The sequence below is a fragment of the Danio rerio genome, chromosome 2 (genome assembly GCF_052040795.2).
Source record: "Danio rerio strain M-AB ecotype USA chromosome 2, GRCz13ab, whole genome shotgun sequence".
Lineage (NCBI taxonomy): Eukaryota > Metazoa > Chordata > Actinopteri > Cypriniformes > Danionidae > Danio > Danio rerio.
In genome coordinates, this window is record NC_141022.1 from 28,634,427 (window position 1) to 28,652,747 (window position 18,321).

General features: G+C 34.4%; 1 protein-coding gene across 1 annotated transcript; it reads right to left on the reverse strand.

Annotated features, from left to right (window-relative positions):
- Positions 1 to 947: 947 nt before the first annotated feature.
- On the reverse strand, positions 948 to 17,905 carry nck1a (NCK adaptor protein 1a). The gene is made up of 3 exons (XM_087240886.1): positions 17,807 to 17,905; positions 6,719 to 7,413; positions 948 to 1,916 (listed from the first exon to the last, which is right to left on the reverse strand). The coding sequence occupies exons 1-3, from the start codon at positions 17,838 to 17,840 to the stop codon at positions 1,722 to 1,724; spliced, it is 924 nt and encodes a 307-aa protein (XP_087097012.1). The 5' UTR covers positions 17,841 to 17,905; the 3' UTR covers positions 948 to 1,721.
- Between the last annotated feature and the right edge of the window lie 416 nt (positions 17,906 to 18,321).

Sequence of the window (18,321 nt, forward strand, 5' to 3'; positions counted from 1 at the left end):
TCCACTTAATTTTTGGTTTTGCTCTTAATACTGTTCATCTAGTGTTGATATTGTAAGAACTATTGTCTTTTCCTGTAGTCTATATAATATGCAGTTTCTTGATGTCACTAATAATAATAATATTAATAATAATAAAATGACAATTTATTTAATAATAATAATAATAATATTTTTATGATTTCTAAATACTACTAATACTAATACATATTTTCCCTTCATATTTATTTCTTCTTATAAGTAATTATTGTTTTACAAAGAAATTTAGATTTATAATTTTTTTCTTTTAACATAAAGACTTTTATTTATAACATATTTAATTGATTTATTTTATGATTTATTACTTATTTGCTTTGATTTATTTTATCATGTATCAATTATATTTAGACATGTATTTATTTGTTACATTGTTATCCGTACTACTACATTCATTCATTCATTTTATTTTTGGCTTATTCCCTTTTATTAATCTGTGGTCGCAACAGTGGAATGAAGCGCAAATTCATCAAGCACATGTTTTACACAGCGGATGCCCTTCTAGTTGCAACCCAGTACTGGGAAACAGCTATACACTCTCACAAGCACACACATAAACCAGGGCCAATTTATTATTCAATTCACTTAAACCGGAGCAGCCGAAGGAAACTCACGCCAACACAGGGAGAACATGCAAACTTCACACAGAAATGCCAACTGGCCCAGTCAGGACTCGAACCAGTGACCTTCTTTCTGTAAGGCAACAGTGCTAACCACTGAGCCACAGTGTCGCCCTAATAATAAAAATAATAATGATAATAAAAATGATATAGATATTGTATATTGTTATATATATTATTATAAGTTATTTTTATAATTTATTTTACACAAAGTAACCAGAAACTTTATTTAAACATATTTTAATATATAAATTAACTAAAATCGTCAGACACATTAAATAAAAAAAGACAAGCTTGTATGGACAATACTTTATTTTTAAAAGAAACACTTATCAAGAAGTGATATGAAACAAAATCATTCTTGCGGAAGGAAACAACATTCACAGTATACAAGTTGTTACAAATTGTAATTGTAATTACAAATTAGTACTTGAGAAAGACAATTAGGGAAAAAGATGTTAAACAGTCAACAAGTCAATGAAAAAGAAATATAACCTACTTCTGTAAAAATCCAATGCAGATTAAAACGAAAGATTTGGCACTGACAAAAGAAAAGCATAGCAATAAAATGATGATGACACATTTATCAGGTAAAAATCTCATTACATATTGGCTTTAAAGTCACATATTGGGCTTTTACTTTCCCAGAATGATTATCCAACTGTGTCCTTTCTCACGATGTCCTTGGCAAGGCTCTTTAGATCAAATAATGACATGTACTCATAAACTACAGTGAAATTTTGAGATTTATTCTTCATTTTTACCACTTTAAAACTGACACAATGAGCCTACAAACATACACAGACGCAAAGACCAAGTGAGGAATTATTTTTCAACTGCTGCACTGAAAAAAGTTGTTCAATTATAGCTTATCATCCTGATATAATGTATATTAAAGGTGGCATTCAAATTAGCTAAATATCCCATAGCAAAACTGGAGCAAATGCATCTTTATTATATGTAATTTTAAATTCAAGAACAATGCATTTAATCAAAGGAGATTTCACACTATCCCAATGGATTTTTTAAGTTGCTGACAAATGACAGGAGGTTTCAGAGACTCTAGGCTCAGGTTAATGGTTTTATCAGGTACAGTTTATCTCCATGCTCACTGGTAAATATGGGGGCCTTTTTGTAATGTTCCACCAGATCCTCCATGGTGCTGAACTTGCGCTGACCAATGCAGAAGAATCCATCATTTAGCAGCACCTTGAAATGCTTGTTCTTGTACAATGCCTTGAGAGAGATGGAGAAGTCGTTTGGCTGAGGAAAAAGAAATTAAAAATGAGAGGTTGCGGTTTCAAAAAAGCACAAATAAAATCAATGCACATACCCTTCAGAATGCATACATTAATAAAGATAAATAAAGCAGCCTATGTAAAGTATGAATGTAAATTATGCCTATTAATTATGCAATTTTAAATATTCCTAATTTTGTTTTGGATGTCTCCTACTATGGATTTAAAGCAATTCAAAGTGCATTTTTCTTGATGTAGGTATTTTTATGTTTCTCACGTGACTGTTTAAATTAGCATATTGCTAGCTCGATCGTTCAGTCAACAGCAAAATAAACCGTATGTCCAACCTCATCTTACTATGTTTTCATTTCTGGTGATTCTTCAAAGTATAATATAATAATAATTAATCTGATATTGAACACCGTATGGTGTATTGTCAGTTTTGCCTTCCTTGATGTGGTATTGACTTTTCACTTGCTTTATGCTACCTTGTGACATTGCATAGTACTGCAATAAGGTTTAATTTGAGTATATGTTGAATACTTCAACAAGAATTGTCCTTTGGTCTAGAATGTGCAGTCAGTTCTCAATTATCTTATTATTAGAACCTGAAACTGACAACCTGAAACTACCTCAGGTGGCCTTACAGACACACCAGTGCAAACAGATCTTTTTCAAAGGTTTCATACTTCCTTTGTCTCTCCATGTGCCTTTTTGATATGGCTTGTGTATGCACAAAGTCTGTTATAAGCTAAGCTCTTTTACTTTTTAATGCATAGAAACCCAGATTTATTTTATTTTCCAGCATAATTCGCACTGGCCTGGCTGTGGATATGTGGCTAAAAAAAACTAAAGTCTGGCTTTTTATACAGTTTTGTTACACATACCCAGTGGTGTACAGTAACTACAAATACTCAGATTACTGTAATTGAGTACTTTTACTCAGGAATTGTAATTAAATAAGTAGTTTTAAAGATATGTTCTTTTACTTTCGCTTAAGTACATTTTTAGTGCAGTATCTGTACTTTTACTCCACTACTTTCCTTCAACCTGCAGTCACTACTTTACTATTTCCTGTAATTCCTGTCCAATCAAATCTCACAAAGAAGGTAAATCACATCATGATGAACAACCTCAAGACATGGGCCATTTATAATTTCAGCAAACTGTTTGGAAGAATTAAAAGTGTCCAAGAAGATGATAAAAATCTTTACATGCATTGACCCAGAGACTGTTTAGATGCATGTCACTGATGAGAAGATGATGGATGTTTACTGTACGATGACTGAAATGGTCTTAAACACAGCAGGCACAAGACGTCAACATGATGTCAGATTGACATTGTACCCCAACGTCATGGGGATGTTGCATTCTGTTTGGAAATGAAAATCAGGTTAACGTCAGAACTCAACATCAGGCCGATGTCAATGTCCAACGTCAAACCTAAAATCAACCAAATATCAACATCTGATGATGATGTTACGGCTTGATGTTACCACTATGACGTCTATCAGATGAATTTTGGTTGCCATACCTGATGAATAAATGTCAGTATTTGATGTCAACATGACAATGGTTTTAAGATGTTATTGGTCACTTTCTAACTACCTTAAATCGACCAAATATCAACGTCATTTCATGTCGTTATTGTACGTTAAAATAACATTGTCCTTAGACGCTGGTTAGACATTAAATTTTGGTCACCTGACATCAATTATGACAACGTGTGCCTGCTGGGCAATGACTGAATGCACTACAGAATGTTACATTTACACACACATGCACAAATTACATGTAAATGCATCAGCTTTTTACAGCATACTCACTACTCTTGAGTACTTTTGAAAGGGCTACTTTTTTTTACTCATATTTTGAGTAATATTTACACTTTTACTCTACTTGCACTACATTTTTAGGCAAGTAATGGTACTTTTACTTGAGCATGATTTTTCTGTATGCTTTACACGACTGCACGTACCTATGTTTGTGCAGGAATTAAGGAAACTATACACTTTTTAAAAAAACACTGTTCATTTATTAAAGAAAGCATTGCAGGCTTAAAATCCCAAACTTTTCACAAACCCTTCTAAGCTTTAAAAATAATACAGTTTATGAATAATAATAATAAATATGAAAAATATAAAAGGTGTGGATTATATATGAGATCAATGTTAACACTTTACAGATGGTTTTGTGACTGTAAACCTCATTCTCATCAAATGCCACTGACCTTTAAATTATGATATTTAGCATCTGAGGCAATTTAGTAATGAAAAACGTTGATATGGAAAAAAATGTATGAATATCACAAATGCATAAGGTGTGCATTATATTTGAGATCTACACCTTACAGTTGGTTTTGTAACTGTAAATCATTCTCTTTCAATGCTATTGAAGTTAGAAAAGTGTCTTCCGTATGTAACTTTGGAAAATATAGAACAGTCATGTGCATACATATCACATGTTCAGTCGTTGGGCTTGTGCAAGTACACTAATGGCTACTAGTATGCGTGCTTGTGTGTTGCTTTACATCACCATTAACAAACCTGGAAAGAATAATACAGAACTTTTAAGAGTTTTCCGTGATCATTGTCATATAAATGCACACTGATACTGGAACTATGATGACTCATTTCAGTGCAGAAGATGTTGGTTTACAGACTATCTAAGATATGACAATGATGTCACACTGCAGTGTGAGTAACTGTTTTTTATTATTTGTTCACCATTGCTTTGTCCGATTTTACAGATTATTAATTTGCACTCATTTTAAAGCATTTTTAACATAAAGCACAGCAGTGATGTCTATGAAGGATGTACTGTAGGCTGTTCATCACATGCAGAGGTTTAAATTGGAAGCACGCAGCTGATTGGTCAAACTTTTGAAAATTAAATATGGAACACTGTTAGCCAATCAAAACAGTGGGTGTTTCCAATAATTTCAGAACGAAACAGTATGATTAGAATATTAAGGGGGATTTTTTCAAAGAAAATGGATGCCTCTAAATGACTTCTGACCACCTCAGATGTGTTTTCTTGAAAAGTGTGACTGTACCCAGCTTTCTTTAATCCCAGCTGGACTTCTTTGTTTTTATATTATCATTTGATTCTTGCTACTACTTGTATTTATTGACATCATTGTTTCAATAAACATGAAAATGTAAATAAAAAAAGAACAAGTTTTTTTCTTCTGATGGTGTGTTCCAAATTAAATTTGTAAAATCTCAATCATTCATTTTAGTATTATTTGCTCATCCCCCAAAGTGGCAGAGCGACATTAGCAAAGCTGAGCTACAGCAAGGGGGACCTTGAGCTCCAGCTCCTCCTTGCTGCACTTCTTCTACAAGTAATGTCACTGGGGGTTGGGGTTAGGGGCGGGTAAAGTGACCGCATTGAAACAGCTTATAGGAGGAGGAGCGGGAGCTCAAGCTTCCCCTTATCAGAGGTGTGCTCCACCCATGTGGCACCATCACCATTTCCCAGTGAAGGCTGGGGTTGGGGGAATGCCTTTAAAGGGTCACGAAACACCAAAACACATTTTTTGAGCTGTTGACAGTCGTATATGTATCCCACACTGCTAAAAACACTATTAGGACACCTATATTTCACTAAAAAGTGTAAATTGGTTGTTTTTGCGTTATTTCAAGCAAATTCGTACTTCCTGTTTGAAACGAATTTTTGAAGCTGCGTCACAGTCATGACATAATATCGTTGTATTCCAGCGTGCAGACTGGACGTCTGTGCCAGAGTGTATCTTATTACGTCTTACAGTGTGATGCATTAATGCCTGAGTAAGGCTTGGTTCAAACCAATCAGCGCGCTCTATTTTGCAACTTCATTAATATTCATTAGTGTCACCGTGGTTACACCACAGAGACGCCACGTTGTGTTGGCAAAATAAGCATGAAGTGTTGCTTTTACAGTTTGCTGCCATTAAGCTTTGTTTTCATTTTCACTCTGTGAGAGCTTATCTGGATCACGTGTGGATTAACAGTGTATGCGACGCTCTACAACAATAACTTACGTGTCTAAGGGGGATTATTGTTTACCTGAGAGCTGTTCTCATCTGCAAACGCTGAGATCTGGATTCGTTTGTAGTATTCTCTCCATAAAGACGCGGCTCTAGTTGCTGGTGATTGTCCTGTCTCTACAGATTTGGTAAGTGAGCGACCAGTGCTCTTTGTTTATTCAGTTTGTTCGTATCGAATTAAGTTAACTATTGCACTGAGTGCAAACATGTTAGCACCGCATTTTGTGACCGGAATAACACACGCGGCTTTCTGACACTACCTGCCGTGTGCATCTAAGTTTCCGGGAAATGCGGAGGTTTTTTTTCTCTCATTCGCCGTGCGGTATCAAACATTGCATGAAAAATACACGCTTAGAGCAGTTCCTCGAATCAAATATCTCGTTTGTCGCAAGGGGCATGAATGAATTCCCTGAATGAAAGAGCCAAACTGCAGTTAAAGTCCAACATTTAATAATTTGGCAAATAATTTGACTACAGATGTCCATGTAGGTTAAACACCATCCCTTTCTCCTGTGTGTATTTTGACTGAAACTCGCGCGTGCCCAAATAGACACTCCCACACCGTCCCACTTTAGTTCCTATGACACTCCCCCCTAAACACAGCTGGACACGCCCACTTTTCTGACTTTTTTCAAAGTAGAGGTGTGAAAACACCCTGCTGAAACGAGGGGGTTTCATGGCCCTTTAAAAATAGGCGGTTTTGTACCAATTAAGTTGTATGTATTCAAATACATTTGCCACTTTTCTGACAGGACGTAAAATAGTTATGTTTCCTTGTAAGTTTGGACTGGACTTACCATAGACTCGCTGTCTCTGATAAGGAAATCTCCATCTACACCTCTCTGGTTCAAGACCATCTCAGCCTGGTGCCGTGTCAGTTTTCCATAGTACCATTGTTTTCCTCCAAACTTTCCATCCATAGAGGGCTTAATGTCATAGTTTGAAGGATGAGGCCCTGAAATGCCCAATTCCTTATGTGTTTTCTGCACAACCGTCACATAGTTCTTGGGCACCAAACCCACTTGCCCATTTTCCTTTCTACACTTCCACCACTCAGGATCGTTCTCGGGTTTCTCCAACACATCCATGAGTTCGTCCTTGTTGAAATTAAGCTCCTCGACATTGCCAGAGCTGAAATGATAAAGTGCCTGTACAGTCTGCAGAACCTGAGAGCTGTTGTTATTGTGCCCCAGTTTATCGGGGTTCACGGAATCGCCCCTTATTGTCCCGTCCATGTCCTCTGTGACATAATTAGAGGGGAACCACCCAGAAAGGCCATTATAGGATCCTCTCCACCAGCCGTCGCTGCACTTCTCCATTACGATGACCCTTGTGCCCTTGACCAGAGAGAGCTCATCCTCTCGTTCTGCGGTGTAGTTGAACTTGACCAGCGCAGGAAGATTGAGGTCATAAAGTCGCTCATCGCCCTCATATTTCTCTGCACTGGAGGGCAAATCTCGTACACAGCCTTTCTGCTTCACTTTCCCAATTCCTGCAGTCAGAGAGAGGGTAACGTTAAGTTTAGAAATGTAAACTGTTAAAAAAGCCCCTATTATGGGTTTTTGAAAATGACCTTCCATGCAGTGCGCAACAAAGCTCAAAGTGTATGAAAAAATCCAGCTGATGTTTAAATCTGAAAGTGCACCTTGTTTAAAAGTATAGATGTTTTAATAAAAGATTTGACTCAGAGTTGTTATAATATTCATCGTTCATCTGGATCTTTTGTCTGTTTGTATCAAAGTCGAAATGAAACAATACTAAATATAAAGTGCCAGGTCTGGTAGAAGATGAATGCACCTTTTTTTTCAAACACTAGTGGAGTGCGGGTGTGTGTGAGAGATTGATCATGACTGAAGATGAGTGAACATAAATGAGTGAATGTTCTGGTGATACACCAATACAATAACCTACCCTGCAATGAGGGATTTGTCTGCCATTTTTTAAAGAAAAGGATCAGAAAAGACTATTGATGTATTGGACGTTGTCAGATTTGACAGGAACTTTATCAATACATATTTCATGGACCAGTTTCTTCCTCCATTTCACAAGTGTAAGTGCGATTAAAATGGTTCCCTCCTTGTTTTCTCTAGCCTGCAAAATATGTATTTAATTGTGTTGTGTTGCTTGTAACCGCTCCGTGTGGTTTGTACTGTATTGTGTCTAAAGCCATCTTGAAAATGTAGCGCGTGCCGCTTTGTTTACGGGTTTAAATGTGTTTGTGATCCTCTGCCATTTGTCGTTGCTATGGCCAGCATCAGCTGTTCCTACACATGCAGTGTCAAGTTTCAAAATAAGTCACCTTTTGTCATTGTGTGGATTAATAATAAATATGTGTTGTTATTATTACTTATGGTTAAGAATAGAGCAATATGCTGGTGTTAAACTCCTGCATTGTGCTCACACATACACTGTGCACTCTGACTACTTCAACAAAGTTGATAAGACATGGATGGCGTTTCTCTCGGTCTCATGTCAAACGCGGTCGACCAAATCGCAACAGACTGGGTCATCAGCCCAATCAGAGCAGATTAGCATCGCACTAAGGAGGGGTTTGGGAACCAATGAATCATTGAAAAAATCATGGGAGTCCCTCTATGTAGACTCTTAGATGTGGACCACAATTTACAGACGTATTTGAGTTTATTTGGAGAGGCAAAACAGAGTATGTTGAAAGAAAAACAATAGTTAGGAAAATATCAGAAGGAGGATTAAATGCATTAGATTTCGAAAATATTAACAATATCTTTCAAATCAATTGGATCAAGAATTGTCTTTATAACAATAATTCCTTATGGTTCTCTATCCCTAATTTTAGATTTAAAAAATGTGGCCTTCACTTGTCATGTTTGTTCATTAGAGTATGATGTCCCGTTTATATATATATATATATATATATATATATATATATATATATATATATATATATATATATGTATATATATATATATATATATATATATATATATATATATATATATATATATATATATATATATATAATTTATTTTTTTGCAGTTTTAAGCATTTTGGTTGACTGAGGTAATATCCACCCAATACACATAAAAATAATAATACAAAATAATTTGTAATATTTACTATTGATTGTTTTCTCTTTTGATAAATTGATTCAATGACAGTGTTATATTTGCACAGACCAGAAAAAAAACAACAACTAATCATTTGAATGCTTCAGACCTGCAAATCATAAGACTAACTATTAGCTTGTGTCTTCAAAATCTCGTGTCTAGAGTTTGTTAATAATGTAAACACTGACAAACTCACATAACAAGCATGTTTGACAGGTTTGCTAAATCAAGTCAGAAAAGCACACCCATGATCCCAAAAGAAAGATATTCCAGATTGGCGATTGGGTAACGAAACATCAGACACTCATTTCTAGGTCTCAGACTGTGTGTCTCTCTAAAATACACACCCAACCAGGGCTGTCAACATATCATTCTCCTTTCAGACTAAAGTGGGTCATAATGATGACAGAAAATGATGACAGAAAGTTTCAGAAGGGTGTTTTTGCACTGATGCCATACAAGAACAATCTTTGCTTCTAAAATTAATATTTTCAACTACGTTCCTGGAGGACCACCAACACTGCATGTTTTAGATGTCTCTTTTGTATGTCACCCCTATTACAAGTCTTTTAGTCTTTTCTAATGAGCTGATGATCTGAATCAGGTGTGTTTGGTTAAGTGGATATGGAAATGCGCAGAGCTGGTGGTCTTTCAGGACCGTGGTTGAGAAACATTGTTTTAGTATATCTTCTGTAATTTAAAAAACATTTTAATGATTCTTTTTTCAAGGTTTCATGTATGTGAAAGCTTCTCAATGAAGCCATTGCCAATGGTATTTAGCTTTCATTTTAAAACGTGCAGTTTATAGTCATTTTTGACATTGAAATTTTCAGACATTTTGAAAAGTGTTGTTTACCAAACATTCTTGCTGGTCCCCACTGTCTTCTATAGTATATAATAAAAGTCAATGGAGATAAAAAAAAAAAATACAGTATTTGGTGAGCAAATAACATTTTGTAATTGGCTGAACTCTCCCTTTATCTATCAACTTTTTTATCTTTTATGTAGGAGCAGTCATGATCATTGTAACCTAATTGTGTAGAGACTTTTGGTCTCATTTAGTTTTTTTTGGTCTTTCATTTACATTGATTTTGCTTGAACTACAAACTGGTATTTTCTTATTATAGTATTTTAGTAAGGTTCATAAACACACTGGTTTGTAGAGCAAGTAGTTTGACCATTTACTACCATATTTTTTATTCCTACACTGTAAAAAATATCCATAAATTACCAGCTTTCTGTATTGTTTTTATTTTTCCCTGTTTTGTTTTTTTTTGTGTGTTTTTTTATGTTTTAAATCGCATTATGAGACCTTGATCTTTCTTCTGTCAACTTCTAACCTTAAAAAGTTGGAAAAAGTGACATTTTAAATAGTTTAAAGTGATATATTGTCTGGGTTGGTGTTGTATTTGTTGCCAGTACATTTCATGATTTTTTACAAACTTATTTCTCTATATGCTATTACTTATACTACTATATTATTTTGATCTACTAAGTCTCAATAAAATTCGATTAGTTAAACTGTACAGTTGAATTTTCAACATCAAAAGTCAACAGAGCAGAGATCAAGGTCCCATAATTAAAGTCACAAATGTAAATAACATTGAAAAAAAAAGGTCTGCAAAGTTGTTGCAAACCAAAAAAATTATAGTAATTGAATTTACACAAACAAATTAAATTTAGTAATGTTCAGCTTAATTTGCTTGTTTGAGTTCAGCCCAAATAAACTGTTTACAACCACTTACTGTAAAAACAAAATGTAAATCCAAGGAATCATCTTTGAAATCATTTTTTTCAGTGAAACAGAAAACACAAAATACAGAAACTGTTAATTAACAGATATCTTTTTTCAGTGTAGTCATTTACGCAAATTAATCATAAAAAGACAATTACACAAAAGAGATTACTTTCGCATTGAAAGTAAGGTCACAAGATAAAAACTTCCCATGGCTTACACAGGATGATTTATAGAGAAACAGATGAAGTGGAATCACTCAGGCACTCTTTGTGGAATCATAAAGAGACAGACACTTCTTAATAAAAGGATGCATTAAAGTTTCTCCGAGGTGTTATAGACATTTTAGTCTATTTCTCACTGGCCCTGTGATCAAACAGTTCCTACAACAGCACATGGTCTTATTTGTATATTTAAGTGTCAGATTGGAGTTTATCCTATAAAGGCCAGCGGTTTCCCAGGGTCTTGTCTTCCCCGTTGCTGATAAAACTGATATTTGACATGTAGTTTTCAATAAAGCAGCAATGAGGGGCTGTTCCTCTCTTCTCCTCATCTTGTTGTTGTGGAGAAGGGCAGTCACTTCTCACTGTACTGGTTAGATCCAGTTTGCTCTGTTCTTTCAAGAGAGTAATTCATGGAAAAGTCTTCAGAAGAACAGCAGGCTAATGAGCTTTTTAGAAAAACATGTTTCTCATGAGCATTGTTGATTGTTAAAACCAAAATTGGATTTCAGAAGCAGAAGTGCACTCAGTACTCAAGCACATATAGACATTTTGTATATTATTATAAAATGTATATAGAGTTGAAGTCAACATTTTTATCCATCCTATGAAAGTTGAATTCTTTTTCAAATATTTCCAAAGTGATGCTTAACAGACCAAGGAAATTTTAACATTATTTTGTATAATTGTTTTTTTTTTTTCTACTGGGGACGGTCTTTTTTATGGCTGAATTAAAAGTGTTATTATTTTTAAAACATTTTTAAGGTCAATAGTATCAGCCACCTTGATGATTTACAGTACAAACCACTTTTGACAAAATTCTTGCTAAATAACATATTTAAGTATTTAAATTTTTAAGCTCTTTAAGCTGAAAACTAGTCAATCTTACAAAATAACTAGTAAAATATTATGTACTGCCATCAAGGCAAATTTATTTATTTATTTATTTATTTATTTATTTATTTATTTATTTATTTATTTATTTATTTATTTATTTATTCTTTTAATCATTCATTCAATTATTTATTTATTTAATTATATATTTAATAAATTTTATGTATTTTAATTTAACTTAATTCATTAATTTAATTTAATTTAATTTCATTTCATTTCATTTTATTTTACTTTATTTTATACAAACCATTTTATTTTAATAACACAAAATGCTTCTGAGATTTTATCTGAGAAATTCTTCTTTTTATTCTTTTTTTGAGAAAATATATTATTTTAATTTAATTTTATATCTTTAAATAAAATAAAATAAAATTAAATCAAATTAAATTACATTAAATTAAATTTAGTTTAATAAATTTTTTTGGAATGTATTTGAATTTATTTTATAACACAAAATGCGTCTGAAATTCCAGACTAATATTTATGTTTATTTTATATTTTACTTTTTATATTATTTTATTTTATAATTATTTTATTTTTTAATTATTTGTTTGTTTTAATTTTAATTTTTTATTTTTATTATATAACACAAAATGTGTCTAAGATTCCAGACTGATAATATTTTATTAATATTTTATTTATTTAAAATATGTTATATATTTTCAAATTAAATGCAATTCTGCACAGCTATGGAAAAAAAGAAATCTGAATTCAATGGATATTTTAGTTATGATTTTGAGTACAACTGAAAAAAAATATATAATTTAATATTTGTTTTATTAGGTCTGACACTTATATAATACACATAATATACTTATATATTTATGACAAAAACAATAAGCTTACCATAAAAACTAAATAAAACCAACAGCTGTATTTCAATAAGTTATCGCTGATATGTGGTATTTATAAATGAAAACGATCCAAATTATTTTTGCTGATATTAAATCTACATAAATTCAGTACAGATAGCATCTTCTAATGGTAAACCATAATCGGACATTTCATTTAAAAAAATCGGTCATTGCAGATCCACACAAGTAACCAGAGATGCTACAACTATTTTTAAAGCATTGTAAATATTACAATGTACACAAAAAAAAAATTGCAAACAAAGGGAGCCGTGCCCTCCAAATGAAAAGGAAACCACATTTTTGTCTATCCATGACCATCAACAGGAAGAAAAAGCAGAAGAGTGAGAGAAGAGTTTCCTGTCAAATAAACACCAGCGCAATACATGGGGCAGAGTGTTGAAAGAGCCTCGTGATCCTGTTAACTCATTCTTATATGTGGAATTACAGCTCATAACTTTCCAAACTTATCCATAACAGCCCCTTTATTCCAACTAACCATGAAAGCATAAAAAGTGACAGGCCAAAAATTGGAGGGAAACAAGTTGTCAGTGATAAATCACAATCACGGCCATTTGTGATGCAACCCATTTGAGAGGTAAAACCATTGTGCGGACGTGTGGAAAAGACAACGAAGTCAAACTTTTATTTCAGTGGAAATTCCAGGCAATGGTAATGAAAGCGGGATCCACGCAAATCTTGACTGTCTTTATGACATGACTCAAGGACAAAGCTGGAAGCACTGCGTCCTGTCTGCTTTTGTTTCATTTCCTCTGACAGCCAGAATAACTGCAGCTCAGCTTTCCAGTCAGTTTTCCACATGCGTAAAAACATTTAAAAGCAAAGATAAGGCAGAATAAGGCAGAAAAAAAACCTTTGGCATCACATGTCCATATGAAAGTAGGCCTGGAATGGCAAGCTCATAAAGTCTTAGAGTGGACTTCAGTCCAAGAGCTGAACAAAGATGCATTGAACACTGAAGGTTTGAAATGAGTTTGCATGCATCTGGTGAGGTTTGCATGTTGTTTTGTTCCAGTTTCACCATTTTCCACAACTTAAGGTTTTGCATTGACCTAATTTTGTTCTTATATTGATTGAGATCTCTCACTCTGGCTTGGTTTTAAAAAAGCTGAGTGTGATTATCGATGTAATGTGACCCTTGGCAAGCTGCAGTTTGGTATCCACGACAGGAATTGAGTGAACACAGCCAAATCACCCCGCCTTTGTTTCTGTTCGGCTGAGCTCACTCCACCAATGACATCATAAGACAAATAGCCTCACAAACACATGTAGCATCCAAGAACTGTCAGCAAAGGTAGCGCCGTTAACTCTCAAAGCGACACAAACACGCACATTCATACAAACACAGACCCGGTATGAACGTCGGTTTGTTTTTCTGTTCACTTTGATCTTGCAGCTGCAGTGTCCTTTACTGTATCCTTTCAAGCAATGACATTTAAAATGAGCACTCAAAAAGATATTATAGCTGCTTGTTCGAACGACACTGTAAAAAATGCAGGGTTTCACTCAAATTCTTCATGTTATCCCAACACAAATGGATTAGGTTAACAATCGTTTTTACAAATTTAAGTGGATTGAACATAAAACAATTAAGTTGTCCCAAAAATAAACTTGTGTAGTTTCAGCTCATTTTGAATAAGTGGTTAAAACAAGCAAAAAAAAAAAAAAAAAAGTCATTTTTTGAGTTTACTTATGAAAAGTTAGCAAAAATGCCACAATTCTTGAGGTTTTGTTACTTTTTGAAGGGAAAAAAAAAAAAAAAAACATTAGGTTATCTAAATCGATTTGTGTTTGGACAAACCTAAACCACCTGTGGAACCAGCTTTTTTAAGGCAAGAAACTTTATACATATTTGTACAAAAAAAAAGAAAAACAAAAAAATTACAGCAGTTGTTATTTCCAAAACCTTACTGTAAAAATATGCAAGCAAGAAAAAGATAAAGAAAACATATTGGTTAACCCCGAAAAGTTCAAGATTTGATGTCTAATTCGAATCTCTCAGTCAAATATTTGCATTTGGTAAATTACAAAATGAGGATCATGCCATTTTTGACTACATGAGGGTTCCTCAGTGTCTGATTTTGCATTGAACAAATGTTTTTCACACATAAAGTTAAATTATAGCCTTTTGTCATAATGCTCTAAATCAAAATGTGAATATCAAAAATCCTTTAATAAGTTTTTTTAATGTGTGTGAATAAATCCTTACACCTGTGAGAGATTTAAGCTTCACTTTCCATGATCTTTTCCATGACAGAAGAGCATATATAATCAACAGGGATTTAAATCTCTCACAATGTCTGTGATAAAAAAATAAATAAATAAATACATTTAGAATTTTTAAAAACTGTGAAGGCACTTTGTAATTGTAACACATGATCCAAAAACAGGAAGAAGCAAGTTGTGTCAACAGCTCGTCATCCCTTAACAACAACTCCAACAACTCAACAAAGTTTTTAATTAAATTTTTTATTTTCCAATTATGATTTAAATATGTAAATCTCGATTTCAAAATATATGGGGGAAAAAACTAAGAATAAACATACTGTACTTCTTCAACAAAAAATACATCAGATTTTACGTGCCCAATCATACATGAAATAATACGCTAAATATATTGAGGATACCATTAACAATTAACAGGCTTTTAGCATAGTATTTTAGAGTCGTTTACCGTTAAAATCATGACTGTTTTTATACCGCAATGTTTTTTGTTTTGTTTTTTATCATGGGGCTTTTAGTTTAGTAAGCTTATGTATCAAACAAATGCAGTGTTGTTTGATATACAGTTGAAGTCAGAATTCTTAAACCCCTTAAATAATTAGCCCCGGTAATTTTTTCCCCAATTTCTGTTTAACGGAGAGATTTTTTAACACATTTCTAAACATAATAGTTTTAATAACTCATCTCTAATAACTGATTTATTTTATTTTTGGTATGATGACAGTAATTAATATTTGACTAGATATTTTACAAGACACTTCTATACAGCTTAAAGTCACATTTAAAGGCTTAACTAGGTTAATTAGGTTTACTAGGCAGGTTAGGGTAATTAGGCAAGTTATTGTATACGGACGGTTTGTTCTGTAGACTACTGAAAAATATATAGCTTAAAGGATCTGATAATATTGACCTTGAAATGGATTTTAAAAAATGAAAAACTGCTTTTATTATTATTATAATTCTGACTTCAACTGTATCCTATTTTAATTAATAGAAAGCTATTCATAAACTCAAGACTGACCATTAATTAATGGTCTCCTCATCCACCACCAGTGTGCAGCATTCACCTGGATGACGCGACGGCAGCCATTTTGCACCAGACCACACACCAAACATCAGTTTATTGGTGGAGAGGAGCCAATTATAATATGGGGATGGTTAGGAGGCCATGATGGACAGATGCCAGTGGGCAAATTTGGCAAGGATGCCGGGGTTAAACCACTACTCTTTTTCGAAGGACATCCTGGGATTTTCAACAACCACTGAGAGTCAGGACCACGGTTTAACGTCTCATCCAAAAGACGTTCTTCATCTCTGCTACTAGTTAAAGCATTAAATAAACACGACTGAACATCTGACATCTCATGTTATCCTTTAATCACTGTTACTGGCCAAAAAATATCAATAAAGCCTCTTATAATTTATAACCACTTATAAATGATCACGTAGAATTATACAATATTTACCCCAGGAGAGTAAATCGAGGGTCTACATCTTGTTATAAGTGCTAGAGGAATGATCTCTAAAGAATGACACGATATTAAGCTATATCTACAGTGTTTAATGGATCTGTTTACAGAAATCTTTAATGTCACTATTACTCATTGTGTAGCTGACATTCATTCAATTATCAGCAGCATTTTTAAGGACGCAAAATTACACAAATCTTGAGACATTTTCCTTTTGTGCTGGAATCGGTTACACCCCCTTTTGGTATACAATAGCCTCTCTGAACTTCCACTGCATGCTAAAATGCACAGACAGAGAGAGAGAGAGAAAGAAAGGCAGACACAGAGAGCAAGAAAGAGAGCTGGCAGGAGGCCACCAGAGCAGCCTGCAATTTTTCCCCTCTTCCCAAATTTTCAAGTCTGACTATTCACAAGTGAGCAAACAAAAACGCAAATAAGGAGTCTCATTTGTTGAAGAGCCCTTTTCCCGTCACTACTGTTCTTTTGTCCTCCAAAGATCCGCTGCTTGGCTCTGCCAAGTCACGACACCCCACTGTCTTGTCCACTGTAATACGGCAAATAAAACACTTCGAAATGCTGAAAGTGTTACAAAGGAGAAGGAGCGTAATGAGAGAGAAAGAAACCCAGAGTCAAAGACCTCAATTATTCATTGCCTCACATCCTTCTGTTTTTCCTGTGCTAGAAATCTGCGTTGAATTAGAGGGCTTCCGGCCGCCTTCACAGAGCAGCTCAAGTTGACAGTATAGAGGAGGTTTGAGGGGGCCTGCATGGGTTTCTGCTTTGATTTTTGCTTTTTAAGAGTGTCCAAGCTACCCCAAAGGGCCTGGTGCTATTTCCTCCCTCTCTTATGGGCAATTTTATAGACAAAAAGGGAGTATTTGAAGTACCTGAGTGTAGCTGCCCTTTAAAATGTATGTCAATGGAGTGTTTGTGTGTGGGACTTAAAAGTCATATAAGTGACACACACACACACACACACACACACACACACACACACACACACACACACGCACACACACACACACACACAAAACATGTAATTAACCACTAAATAATTGTATTACACTTAATATAAAGAAAGAGAGTCACATATTCTGGATAAAATGTTTATAAAAATTACTGAGGACAGTATTTTTCTATTATGATCTGCATTTAAACCCGTATTTAACCACTTTCTGCGGGTCACGTGAGACAAAGAGGGCAACATAAACACAATGACACTTACAACAGACTGACAACACAAAGTTCAAAACAACAAAATCACACCCATTACTCACAGAAACTGCCCTTTCCAAACTTATTATGCTAACACAAAGCAATGGCAACAACTGTGTCAGGCAAAAGTGTCATGTTTGAAGAGAAGAAGATAATAAACATGTACTTACGAAAGAAGTGTTTAAAAAGGTTGGCCATCTCCATTCCCAGCTCAGCGAGCAGCCGCCCTCTTTCACACACACTGTCTTTCTCTCTCTCACAGCTCTTCCATGAACTTCCTGAAAGTCCAGAGTTATTGACAGAGCCGCTCTCCACCCCACACACACATGACCATCTTTAGCCAATGGCTGTCTAGAGGCTCTCTCTGTAGGCTCTGTAGTGGCTGGCAGAGCCCCAAAAACACTCAGAGGGGCTTCTGTGGAAACTCAAACTCAAGGCAACTGTGTTTATCACTATGATGAGTCTACAGATGGAGCTTTATGAAAAGTTCAGATGCAAACACTTTTAAGTGCCTTTGACATTTGCTTCTAAAAGGAGCATTTGTCTCTTTGTAGGTGCAGTTTTTGCACTCTTATGTTGAAAAATATGTTATTTTTCATTCACAGACAAAATTCTCTTTTTTAAAGAAAACTGCAGAGGGCTTTTTTTGCATGTGTAAATTCTGCTGAGCCATATTTTGTAGAAA